Source organism: Narcine bancroftii, chromosome 4 (assembly GCF_036971445.1).
Source record: "Narcine bancroftii isolate sNarBan1 chromosome 4, sNarBan1.hap1, whole genome shotgun sequence".
Classification (NCBI taxonomy): domain Eukaryota; kingdom Metazoa; phylum Chordata; class Chondrichthyes; order Torpediniformes; family Narcinidae; genus Narcine; species Narcine bancroftii.
In genome coordinates this window covers 96456867-96470171 of record NC_091472.1, presented here as the reverse complement: position 1 = coordinate 96470171, position 13305 = coordinate 96456867, and the positions used below count along the sequence as shown (strand labels likewise).

Sequence of the window (13305 nt, the reverse complement as noted above, 5' to 3'; positions counted from 1 at the left end):
TAGTTCTATTATTTAATACACAGCATCAGGGAATTGCCCACATTGTAAGAATTGGTTTGATAATTTATGAGTGTGTTTATTTTTTTCATGGATGATTCTCAATACATAGATGGTTTTCTTACTATCAAACACTGGGGCCAAGAAACATCATGGATCATCAATGCAAAACCTTTGCTGCCAAAAAAAATCCCAAGGTGCTTCACAAAGAGAGAGAAATACCGTCAGTGAATGGGAGCAAATTAAAAATCTAAAATGATCAGATAGGTTTCAAGAAGATGGTTATTGGAGTTAGAGGGGACAGTTCTGAGGATAGACATGAAAAATGTTTGTTGAGGCTGGTGTGACAGACTGCTGAGAAGCCAGAGATGCAGCACTGAGGTGGAGAAGCACATAGGTCAGAGAAGGGAGCTGATGGGAAATCTGCAAGATCAAGATTTATAAAATCAAAAACACAGAGAATATTGATTTCAATGCCTTTAACTTTGGTGAAGTGTTAGATGTAATTCTGACTTTTTTTTTAAAAAATCCCTCAAATTATGCTGTTATTTTTAGAGAAACTGAAGATGCTGTGTACAAAAACTTCACACACCTTTGTGTTGTAAAATATTAAGAGATGCTTCCTTCAATGTAGTTTTACACTATGCTAAGGATACGAGATCAAACTATTGGTTAGAGGTAGGTTTTAAAAAGCAGCTTCAAGAAAGAGGGGAATATGGGGAAAACAACAGCACAATGTTGACAAAAACATTTACTCTGTGTTCAAACACTACTCTAAAAACAGTGCTTAATTTTAAAAACAGCTCAAAATGATGGAGATACTTTCAACAACATTATTTAGAGTACCCCTTCCCCTTCAGCTCCCAAGGATTTATTAAAGGTAGGTACCAAAGCACAGAGACACAAGTGAATGAACTATTGTGCAAGACTTCCAGTTCAAACTATTGGCGATCAAACTCTTCAAAAAGTGGTAACTTCATTAGGAGGCTCCATATTCTGTTCAGATGAGGGAAGAGAGAAGGTTGTGATGTCCGCCTGTGGTTTTGGGATTGTCCAAAGCTGCAAACAAGCATGTGTAGGGTTAGGAAGTGCAGTCTGTCAGTGTCACATGCAACTTGCCCAGAGTTTCTTCAACCAGTGGAACCAGGAGCATCCAGTCCGCAAAGCAAGGAGGTAGTTTCAGAGGCACTTCAAGTTATTCCAGGTCAGACACCATACACAATCTTCCCTTTCCTCTCCTTGATTCCCCAGTGCTTAATAAATCTTGCCCTGCAGATTCCAGCTCTGAGTCATCTCTGGTGGTTTTGTGAGTATGTGTGTAGTGTGTATGAAACCAAGTGATGATCTTCACAACTCACTTGTTCATCTGCCCTCAGTCCCAACAGATTGCAGTTCCTACATGTGTTAGGGAAGAAAGGATGGTTAAGAGGCGGAGGAGGGAACTGGGAAACATGATAAATGTACAGGGTTTCTCCTTTGTAGAAGAGGCCGCGTTGGGAGCACTGAATGGCATACACACAGTTGCAGGAGGTGCAATTGAATTTCTGCTTCACCCAGAAGGGCTATTTAGGTCTTTGGATAGTTTGAAGGGAAGAGGTTAAATGACAGGTACAGCATTGTCTGCAATGGCATGGGCAAGTCCCACTAGGTGGGAAGTAGTTGGTGGGAAGAAATTAGGGAGCAGGCCTTTCGAAGAGGTGAAAGGAGGGGAGGGGAAAATGTGCCTGGGGCCTTGCATCCTCTGACTTGATATTCAATCCATCAACATTCGATTGCTCGCTTTCTTTTAGTTTGTATGAGTACTGGTCATTTTGTTCCTGCTCCCAATGTTCTCCATTTTTCCACATGGTCAAACCATACAACATTACACAGTCCTTACAACATGAGTAGCACTTTGCACTAACAAAGATGCCTGACATGTCATTTCACCTGGAGACATGAGTCTGTAGATGCTGGAATCCAGGGGAGAAGATTAACTGCTGTAAGGACCTCTTACCAGCACTTCTCATCTTTCTCGCACATTTTCTTCCAGCACTCCTTTTCCCCTTTCCTTTGCCGATCTCCAGCTGCCCACGTACCCACACACTCGCCTTCTTCCTCAAGTTTCCCATCTGTTTAACATCCCTTCCTTGTACGGTTCCACCTACAGTGGCATTCTCCACTTACATCCTTGTCTCCCCCTCCTTTATGTCTGCTTGCACCCATCACATTCCTGCCTATGTCTCCTGCTCCCTTACCTAGCCATGACTGTGAATCATCCCTCATCCCTCCTCGGTCCACCCATCACCTCTTGACCCTTCCCTGGTCCACCTATCACCTACTGACCACTCCCCCATTCTTTCAACCTGCCTGCCTTCCCTCTCTTTCCACAGTGTTGAAGCCGAAACATAGACTGTCCATTTCCCTCCACAGATGCAGCCTAACTTGCTGACATTGCTCTGCAAGCTCAGTCAGATGTACTCTGCACCTTTTTCCAGGGATAGCAATAGTAAATATACAGAATACGCAAGGTATATATGCTCTGGAAGGTTAGATCACATGGGATCCAATGTGAGATAGCCGAAAGGATAGAACATTGGCTTCATTGTAGAAAGCAGAGGGTCATGGTGGAAGGTGGTTTTCCGGACTGGAGGCTTGTGACTGGGTTGTGCAACAGGGTTCAGTGCAGAGCCTGTTGCTGTTTGTCATCTCTTATCAATTAGTTAGCTGAAAACATACATGGCATAATTAGCAAGTTTCCAAATAACACTTAAAAGTCTGGTATTTTAGATAGTGAAGACAGTTGCCAAAGATTGAGGCAGGATTTTGATCAGTGGGGCAGGTGGGCAGAGGAATGATTGATGGAATTTAATACAGAGAAATGTGAGGTGTTAAGACCTACACAGTGAATAGTAGGTATCTGGGGAGTGTTGTAGAACAGAGGGATCTGGCAGTATAAGTACATTGTACCTTGAAAATGAAGTCACAGGTAGTTAAGGAGGCTTTTAGTACATTGCCTTCATCAGTCATAGTTTTGATTGTTGAAGTTGAAAGGTCATGTTGCAGTTGTACAAGACACTGGTGAGGGCCTGTATGATGTCCCTATGATGTTCAGTTTTGGTCATTGTGCTGCAGGAAAGATAATATCAAGGTGGAGAGGGTGTGGAGAAGATTTACGAGGATGTTGCCATGACTCAGGGACCAGAGCTATAGGGAGAGGTTGATCACATGAAAACTACAGCAGAGTACAAGCTCTTCAGCCTTGATGTTGCACTGACCCATATATTTATTTTAAAAAGTACTAAACCCACTGTAACCCTCTATTTTTCCTTCCATTCATGTGCCTGTCTACGACTCTTAAATGTCCCTAATGTTTCAACATCCCTGGCAAAGCATTCCAGGTACTCACAGCTCTCTGCATTAAAAAAAAACTTCACTCTGATGTCTCCCCTAAACTTACCTCCCTTCATTTTGTACACGAGCCCCCTGGTGTTTGCTGATCCTGCCCTGGGAAAGAGGTGCAGGCTGTCCTCCATATCTATGTCTCTCATAATCTTGTAGACCTCAATGAAATCTCCTCTCATCCTTCTATGCTCCAAATAGAAAAGTCCCAGCTCTGCTAACCTTGCCTCATAAGACTTATTTTCCAATCCAGGTGACATCCTGGTAAATCTCCTCTGCACCCTCTCCATAGCTTCCACATCCTTCCTATAATGAGGTGACCAGAAAGGAATACAATTCTCTAAGTGTGGTCTAACCAGAGATTTGTAGAGGTGCCATATGACCCCTTTTGAACTCAATCCTCCTAATAATGAATCCCAGCATCCCATAGGCCTTCTTAACTATCCTATCAACCTGTGCAGCGGCCTTGAGGGATATATGGATTTGGACCCCAAGGTCCCTCTGTTCATCCATACTCTTAAGCAACCGACCATTAACCCTGTACTCAGCCTTCTAGGTTGGCCTTCCAAAATGCATCACCTCCCACTTATCTGATAGAACTGCATCTGCCAATTCTCTGCCAAACTCTGCATCCTGTCTATACCCTCTTGTAACCTTCAACAAACCTCTGCTCCGTCCACAACTCCTCCAACCTTCATATCATCCGCAAACTTACTGACTCATCCTTCCTCCCCTTCCTCCAGGTCATTTATAAAAATCACAAAAAGTAGGAGTTCCTAGAACAGATCCTTGTGGCACTCCACTAGTCACTGACCTTCAGGCAGAATACTTTCCTTCCACTACTACTGCAAGCCAATTCTTTTATCCGCATAGCCAAGGTTCCATGGAACCTATGCCTTAGACTTTCTGAATGAGTCTCTCATGGAGGACCTTGTCAAATGCCTTACTAAAATCCATATGAACCACATTTACCACCCTACCCTCATCCATTTCTTTTGTTTCCTCAAAAAAATTCAATTAGGCTCGTGAGGCATGACCTTCCCTTTACAAAGCCATGCTGACTATCCTTGAGTAGACTGTACTTTTCCAAATACTCATAGAACCTATCCTTAAGAATCTTCTCCAATAGTTTGCACACCACTGATATAAGACTCACCAGTCTATAATTCTCAGGATTCTCCCTATTAATTTTTTAAACAAGGGTTACATTTGCCATTCTCCAATCCTCTGGCACCTCCCCTGTTGCCAAAAAGGACTCAAAGATCATAGTAACTGCTCCAGCTCTCTCTTCTCTCACTTCCCACAGCAGCCTGGGGTATATCATGTTCAGCTTCGGGGACTTATCAATCTTGATGCTTTTAAGAAGATCCAACACTTCCTCTTCCTTAATTTACACATTGATCACCACACCTCACCCTGATTAAGGTCCTTGTCTCTTGTGAATGATGAAGCAAAGTATTCATTTAGGTCCTCCCTAACCTCCTCTGCCTCCAGGCACATGTTGCCTCCTTCATCCTTCAGCAGCCACACCTTCTGTTCTTCATATATGCATAGAATGTCTTGGGTTTCTCTTTAATTCTATATGCCAAGGCTTTCTCATGTCCCCTTCAAGCTCTCTTTCTTAAACTCCTTCCTCTACCATTTACTTCTCATGAGCCCTTCCTGTTTCCTGCTTGCTATAGCCAATGAATGCTTCCTTCTTCCTCTTGACTAGCTGCCTCACCTGCTTCATGAACCACGGTTCCCTTTTCCTACCATCTTTTCCCTGTCCCATGTGTTTGTTAGGGACAAACCTACCCTGAACTCAGCACAAGTGGCCCCTAAACTTCCTCCACATTAGTTCTGTGCTTTCACCCTTGTTTCCAATTTATTCTTGCTAGTTCCTGCCTCATCCCATCATAATTAGTCCTTCCCCAATTAAACACTTTCCCATTTTGTCTGCTTTTATCCTTATCTATACCCATGTTAAAGCTTAGGGAGTTGTGGTCACTCTCACCAAAATGTTCACCCAAGGAGAGGTCTGCCATTACCCAGAATTAGATCCAGTATGGCCTCTCCTCTCATCAGTTGGACCACATGTTGTGTCAGGAATACTTCTTGAACATACCAGACAAATTCAGCCCCATCCATCCCTCTTGCAGTCAGGAAGTGCCAGTCAATGTTAGGGAAGTTGAAGTCACCCATAACTACAACCCTATATTTCCCAGACCATTCGAAAATCTGCCTGCTTATCTGCTCCTTGGTGTCCTGAAGGCTATTTGAGGGCCTATAGACTACTCACAGCACACTGATTGCTCCCTTCCTGACTTCCAGGCACAAGGTTTCAGTAGACACCCCTCTGCATCATCATCTCTTTCTATACCCGTGATATTATCCCTGATCAGTAATGCTAGCCCTTCACTCTCTTATCTCCCATCCTGTTCCTTTTAAAACACCTAAACCCTGTTATTGGCATCAGCCAATCTTGACCTTCCTCCAGCCAAGCTTCTGTAATGGCCTCAACATTGTTGTTCCATGTACTGATCCATGCTCTAAGTTCATCCCCTTTATTCCTAATACTCCTAGCATTGAAATAGACATATTTCAACCACTCTAACTGGCTTCCTTTATGTTTTGTCCCCTGCCTATCCTTCTTCACCAACTCAGAACACATAGCATCATGCTTTTGTCCTTCTACCCTAATCTCTGCACTCACATTGTGATTACCACCCCCTTGCCAAACTAGTTTAAACCTTCCCCAACAGCTCCAGAAAACTTGCCTGCCAGGATATTGATCCCTTTCCAGTTCAGGTGCAGCCCATCCTTTTTGTACAGATCAGACCTTCCCCAGAAGAGATCCCAATGATCCACAAATCTGAATCCCTGCTCCTTGCACTAATTCTTCAGCCACGCATTCATCTGCCACAACTTCCTGTTCCTACCCCCCCCCCCCCCACCCCCGGCGTGTTGTACAGGCAGCAATGCCGAGTTTACCATTCTTGAGGTCTTGCTTTTTGACTTCTTTCCAAACTCCCTATATTTCCTCTTCAGGACCTTGTCCCTTCCCCCGTCTATGTCATTGAACCATCATATCTGGCTGTTCCCCCTCCCACTCTTAAACTCGATCAGAGACATCCCTGACCCTGCATCTGGGAGGCAACTTACCACCCAGAACCCTCAATCTTGTTTACAGAACTTCTTAACTGCTTGCCTAACCAACGAGTCCCAATCACCATCACAAGGTTTTAATCCTTGGAGTGCAGGAGGATGATGGGTGATTTCAGAGAGGTGTACAAAATCATGAGGAATAGATTGGATGAACACAGAGTCTTTTGCCCAAAATAGGGGAATCGGTAGCCAGAGGACATAGCTTTCGGGTAAAAGTGGGAGGGGGGGGGGGGTGTATGGAATGAGCGTCCAGAAGAATTGATTGAGGCAGATAGTACAGCAATGTTTAAGAAAGAAGTGGATGGACATATGGATAGAATGAGTTTAGTGGAATATGGGCCAAACACAGGCAGGTGGTATTAGTGTGGGTGGGATATTTTGGTCAGCATGGGCAAGTTGGCCATAGGGTATGTTTCTGTGTTGTATGGCTCTATGGCCCTGTGGTGGTGAGTTTGGGCAGGATGAGATTGATTTGGTTTACATAGGTTGACACCACTTCATGGGCCAAAGGGCCTAGACTATGCTGTAATATTTTGCATTCTAAACATCAGGTCCAAAATATTAAACCATTTCTCCTCTCTGGATGCTGCCTGAGATGTTGAATGTTACCAGAATTTTCTTTATTTTTGCATCAGTTTTCTAATATCTTGATTTATTTTTCCTGATTTTCCTTTTATATACGAGATGAACTTGGCCTATCTAAAAGTTTTCAGCACTCACCTCTGTGGGCTGTGAACGCTGCTCCCCCTGTGTAGATTTGGATACTAGCTGGCCGGTCCTGATCTTGTAGGCACCTCCTGTGGCCTGAATGAATAAAACAAGAATCACAGCTTCAATGTGCAGTTAGCAGGGTCTGAGTTCTGCATCTCACAGAGGATTCTAGAAAATTAATCAGATCCATTTTAACACCTGGTTGTATAAACAATGTTTCAACAGGAATTATGAATTGAAGCAATACTGCACATGTACAGTGAGCTGAAACCAACAATTCTTCAGTTCATAGTCCAGTCAAAGTGTCAGATTAAAAGGATGACTTGGTAGATAAGGCATTGATTTCACCATCCAGTCTGCCCAGGAGGCTGGGATTCCCTCTGGGTACACAATGTTACTTACCAGATGGACCAGACTGTGATTGCTCACTATGTTTCCATCACACAGGCAGGAAACACAGAAGCTCAGCAGTTCAACGTTGGAGCCATCCTCCTTCAATAAGGTGTCTTGACTGCTGCCTTTGCTGGGAATGTGAAAATGCAACGAGCAACTCATCCAGAGCACTCAGAAAGTAAGGGACTGAATTGGAAGGTAAACAGCCCCTGTGGCCTTGCTCACCATCAAGTTGATCAGGCTTAGTCCTGCTTCTCTATAATAACAGTATTCCAGCTGGTGAACTGCTTCCGGGCAGAAGACCTGGCTATTAGGAGTCAGGCTGGAATAATACACATGGCTTGTCATCATTCCCATGTAATGGATTAAAAAACAGTCTGATGAAAACAGCCAACAGGTAGCTGGAGACGACCCTAGAATGTGCAGAGAAAACTATCTTGCCTCCAACACCCTCATCCCAGCCTGAACTTTCAAGTTCTTCCTTCATCAACAACATACGGGAATCCTGGAATCCCTGATTGCACCACATTGAAGATCCCAGTCCACCAGAGTGACTGGTTTAGTGAGAGGTTGACAGCTGCTGGGTAGTGAGTCCTGTAGACCTTTTACTTCACCTTCTTTAGGACAACTGTTAAATACGACCATATTCCTCGGAAGTCCTCTTGCAAGATTCCCTGAAGGTTAAATTGCAGGTAGAGTTGGTGCTAAGGAAGGTTGATGCAATACTAGCATTCATTTCGAGAGAAATGGAATATAGAAGCAGGGATGTAATGTTGGTCAGGCTGGATGTGGAGAATTGTGAGCAATTTTGGGCTCCAAGGAAGGATGTGTTGGCATTGGAGAGGGTCCAGCAGAATGATCCCTGTAAGAGGAGCATTTGATGGCTCTAGGACTGTACTAGCTAGAGTGAAACACAAAAGTCTGCAGATGCTGTGAATGTAGTAAAACACAGAAATGCTGGAGGAACCCAGCAGGTCTCACAGTGTCCATAGGAGATAAAGACCAGCTGAGTTCCTCCAGCAATTCTGTGTTTTTACTGTTCTTGCTAGAGTTTAGAAAAATAAAGAGGGATCTCGCTGAAACCTATCAACTACTGAAAGGCTGGACAGAATGGACATTGAGTGAATATTTGCTATGGTGGGGGAGTCTGGGACCAGAGGGTACAAAAACATCCCTTTAGAACAAAGATGAGGAGGAATTTCTTTCCCTAGAGGGTGGTGAATTTGTGGAAGTCATTGCCACAGATGGCAGTGGAGGCCAAGTCATTGAGTATTTTTAAGATGGGTTCTTGATTAAGCAGGGAATCAAGGATTATGGGGAGAAGGCAAGAGAATGCAGGTGAGAAGCAAAGTAATTTAGTCAGGATGGAATGGTGGGGCAAAATCAATGGGCTGAATGGACTAATTCTGCTCTTATGTTTTCCCAGCTGCCCCGCTCACAAAGCGGACGTCACAGCAGAAGAGTCATGTTCCACCTCAGTTACCACATGGTGTATGGGTGCAGACCCTCACTTGTCACAATGTTGCTCAAATGTCACTCAAAGCTAATGAAATATATTATAATTCTGGGTTTCTTTGTGCACATTTCAGACTCTGTCAGTTATGAAAATAGTGGAGAAGAGACTGTAACGTTACCTTAGGTATTGAGTCCTAAAGTGCAGTTTTACATTTGTCATGGTGTGCCCATTGTAGCATTCCACCTCAGCAGTGGTCTGAACATGGGAGGGCATGGACAAGAGTGTCAGTCGATAACACACGTTTCCAACAAGGTTCCTCAGATCAAGATGCTCCATTCCCTTTTCCAGCTGGTTCGTCTCCCTTCCACAGTCTGTTGGTGGTTCTGATTCATTTTTTCATTGTACAAGTGTTGCTAGATGCAATCTGATCATACACATCCTCTCAGAATGAGCCAAGTCCAACTGGGGTAATAGTGGAGGCTCCCCCACAGGGAGCGCATCTCCCTCTATCTCTCTCTCTCTCCTATCACCTCCTTGCTTCCTATTCCACCCCCACTCTCCCCATCCCCCCAACATCCCACAACCCCCACCCCATCTGTATTCACCATCATCTGCTAAGCCATGCTCCTTCATCTCCCCTCCCTCTCCCAACCATTTATATGGGCATCTGCTCATTCCTTGCTAATCCTGAAGGGTTTCGGCCTAAAGCCTTGATCATCTTTCCCCTTTCATGAACTCTGAATCCCACCAGTATTTTGTGTTGCTCCAATTTTCCAACCACTGCATCCTCTCTTGTTTACAGTCATCACCTCAAGGCAATTTCCTGTTTAACCAATGTCATCTTCACTCCACAACTAAGGTCACACCATACGGTCACTGAGCTTCTCTATGTAGACTGTGTGTTGGGTTTATGTGGGGAGTGTATGTATTGAATGTGTGTGTACATGTGGTGTGTAAGGGTACGGGTATGTGTGTGTATGGGGGTGTGCATGTATGGAGGGTGTGTGTGTGTATGGTAGTGTGTATGTATGGGATCTGTGTGATTGGGTGTATTTGTGTATATATGGTGTGTTTATGTGGATGTGTGCATGTATGGTGTGGGTGTGCAGGGAGTGTGTATGTATATGGTCTGTTTTGTGGGTTGTGTGTATGGTACATGTGTGGACATGTCTGTGTATGTATATATATGATGTGTGCATGCAAATATGTGTGTGTATGGAGTGTGTGTACATGGGGTGTGTGCATGAGAAGTGTGTGTGTGTATATATGGAACATGTGTGGGTGTGTGTGTTTGTGTATGGGGTGTAGTATGATGTGTGGGAGCATGCATGTGTCTGTGTATATAATATATACAGTGTGAGTGTGTTTATGTATGTACTGAATAAAGGTAAAGGTTCCATTGTCATTAAAATGTAACATACATGAAATTCTTGAACGTGGTCTACTGTAAGGAAGACAGTCACCATTCCTTGCTAATCCTGATGAAGATGCACGTATGTATGTGTATATATTTAAACACACACATGTATGGCTTGTGTGTGTATGAGAGACTATCACATGCATCAGGTCTGTCTACACTGCCCTCTAACAAAAGACGTCTACGGTGTGTTTGCTCCCATTCTCCTGGGAAACATGTCTTGTTGAAGGCAGATGTCCTTGGTGAAATTTAGCGTCAATGAACCAGCACAACTTTAAAATGTTAAGGGAAAGAGTGTTTGAAGATCATGACTTCAAATCCCACAAAAAGTTCATAGTCTGCAAGCCAACATTTGTCTCCTGTGTGTCTGTGAATGCCTACTGAAGAAACCATCTACATTGCAGAGATACCACCAATCACATCTCCACAGGTTCACCAGCAGGATAAGTTGCTCAATGTTAGTGTTCTTACTCAAGTTGAGAAATGAGAGTTTGATCACACACAGCCACCTGGCCCACAAGCCTGATGGACTCTTGAAATAAGCTCACTACTCTGAACTCTATCACAGAAAGAGATTTCTGAGAGGCCAGAGAAAGCTCTTGGAGGCAAGTCTCATTGAAAAGTGATTACATCCTCATCGACCCATGGAAATGACTGATCTTGGACCACTCAAAGTTGAAGAGAAGCACCCGGGACCATCTCTGTTGCAGCAGGCAGAGACCAATCACAGTGGAGGGAGAGCCCAACATCCCAAACTACCTTTCTACCCATCCTGTCTGTGGAGCTCATGCTGGCCTCAGAACCCACAGGTCTGAAGTGGTAACAAGACACTTCAATTTAAGCAATTTCTTTAGAAAAAGAAGGCAGGCATGGCCAAGATGTTTTAGTCACTAATCCTTTGCACATTGTTACCCATTCTAACAATAATCAAAAATAACCATATTAAATAAAAATATTGGAAAAAATAAGCAGCAGGACATGAGATGGAGAGATCTGGTCAAAGCAGAAAAGAAAAAAAAGCTGTCCATTTTAAACAAAAGGTATGGTGCAGTTACCTCGTAGCTAAATCTTAGTTTTTCAAGCCTTCTCTTTAACTCCTGTGGGGGCGTTGTAGCAGTGGTATTGATGCGCCCTTGTCCCTGGGAACCATTTGGGTGACAGTGGCCAACATTCAATGGTTCATCCTGTTCAAAAGCTGGGTTAAAATTCGCCTTGCTCTCGAGGTCAGGGAAATGTCTAAGTTACAGAACAGATTGCGAATTCCTCAAACATTAACAAGAACAATCTCTCAGGGGGAAAAAAATTGTATTAAGATTCAAGAAAAAAAAACCTTTGAAGGAAAATATTGGAGAAGGTTTAAAAAAGAAAGCAGGCTTACAGAAAGTGATCGCTCTTGTTTATCACCAATTTGTGGAATATCTTTGGCAGGATGAGGGTCAGGATTGAAGCAAGGAGCAGCAAACCAAAAACAGACAGAGCGGTAGCCAGGGTAACCAGTGGCTCGGACTCGAGCTCGGTGCAGCGCTGACCTCCATACAACCTGTCAGAACCTAGGTGGCATCTGGAATTTAAAGCACATGAGTTATCTGTACAAATTCTTTTGACACAAGATAGGCCCTTGAAAGAAGAATCATGTGGGCACAAGGACCATGTAACTTCTTGCACTGGCATTATGGTTGTGGTCCAGTATTAGAACCGTATTTGTCTCACGAGCAAAATGTGGGTGAGCATTCCATAGGAATACAACATTTCAAAGAGGTTGTCAACACTGGGACATACTTCGAACCTCAGCTTGCCTCAAATGATTGTTCTTAACATCGGTACCTTTCAATTTGCCCTATCACTTTCTGTCAGTGCTAACATTTGTTTACGGCAGCATCCCAAGATTGTGATGTGCCATTAGTTGGCAATGGAGTTCTCTTTAGCCTCAATTTGCAAACTTCACATCTTATGTGGAGTCCCAGGTGAGGCTGGGGGCCTGGGAGCAGGGTTAATTCTGAAAGAGATAAAAAAGGAGAGGGAAAGAGGAAACGATGAAGGAAGATAGAAGATGAGAAAAGATTCCGCAGTCTGAGGTCCCATGAAGGGCTGAATCAGAGAAGATGGCAGTGCTATGATATTAGGCTTTGGCACTCAGCATGCGGGTCTGCAATGGGGAAAATTGAAGAGGTAAGCAGTTCTCCCCTGAATCCTGAGAACAAGAAGAGCCCTCTGTCTGGAATAGAGATCTCTTGGATGGATAGAAGAAATTAAGTAGTGGAATCAAGGAGGAAATTGTGTTTGAGGCATTACAATGAAATCAAGCTGCAGTGATAGTGAAGAGGTGGTTGCTGGAGATTAGCTCTGGCACTAAGGACAGCTTGCTGGGGTAAAGTGAAACAAAGATTCTTACTGGCCTATGTCACCATTAAACCATCCAACTAGAAAACTCGATTTTCTGAGTTCAGGGCAAGTGGTCTGAGATACCCTCAAATAAGCATATGGAGTCATGGAGTTCAACAGCATGGAAATGAAGCCCTTTGGCCCAACTCATCCACGCTGGTCGTTAGCGTGATCCAATTGTCTGCATTTTGAACATATCCTTTTGCTGTCTACGAAACTGATTAAAGGTCTTTGAAATATTATAATGCCCCTACTTCTACCACTTCCTTTGGTGGCTCAGTCCACACACCCACCATTTGTACGGACAAGCTGCACAGGTGAAGAAATAGGCCATCAGCCAAGGAGTTCTACTTGCTTCGAGTCTCTTCCCATTGTATCCCATCTAAATCCAGCAGTATGCATCTCCATTCCATTCTATCTT

At 43.8% G+C, this 13305-nt stretch overlaps 1 protein-coding gene across 20 annotated transcripts in view; it reads right to left on the bottom strand.

Moving 5' to 3' along the window:
• Positions 1-852: 852 nt before the first annotated feature.
• Positions 853-13305, bottom strand: part of LOC138760861 (interphotoreceptor matrix proteoglycan 1-like) — a 175005-nt gene continuing 162552 nt past the window's right edge. For 16 of the 20 annotated variants that reach the window (XM_069932080.1, XM_069932073.1, XM_069932088.1 and 13 more), the window contains 4 exons: positions 11881-12063; positions 11558-11738; positions 7246-7329; positions 853-1056 (listed from right to left, as the gene is read on the bottom strand). In XM_069932080.1, the coding sequence (XP_069788181.1) occupies positions 958-1056; positions 7246-7329; positions 11558-11738; positions 11881-12063 (547 nt within the window). In that variant the 3' untranslated portion in view covers positions 853-957. The other 4 variants (XM_069932083.1, XM_069932087.1, XM_069932089.1 and 1 more) reach the window with 4 other exon arrangements.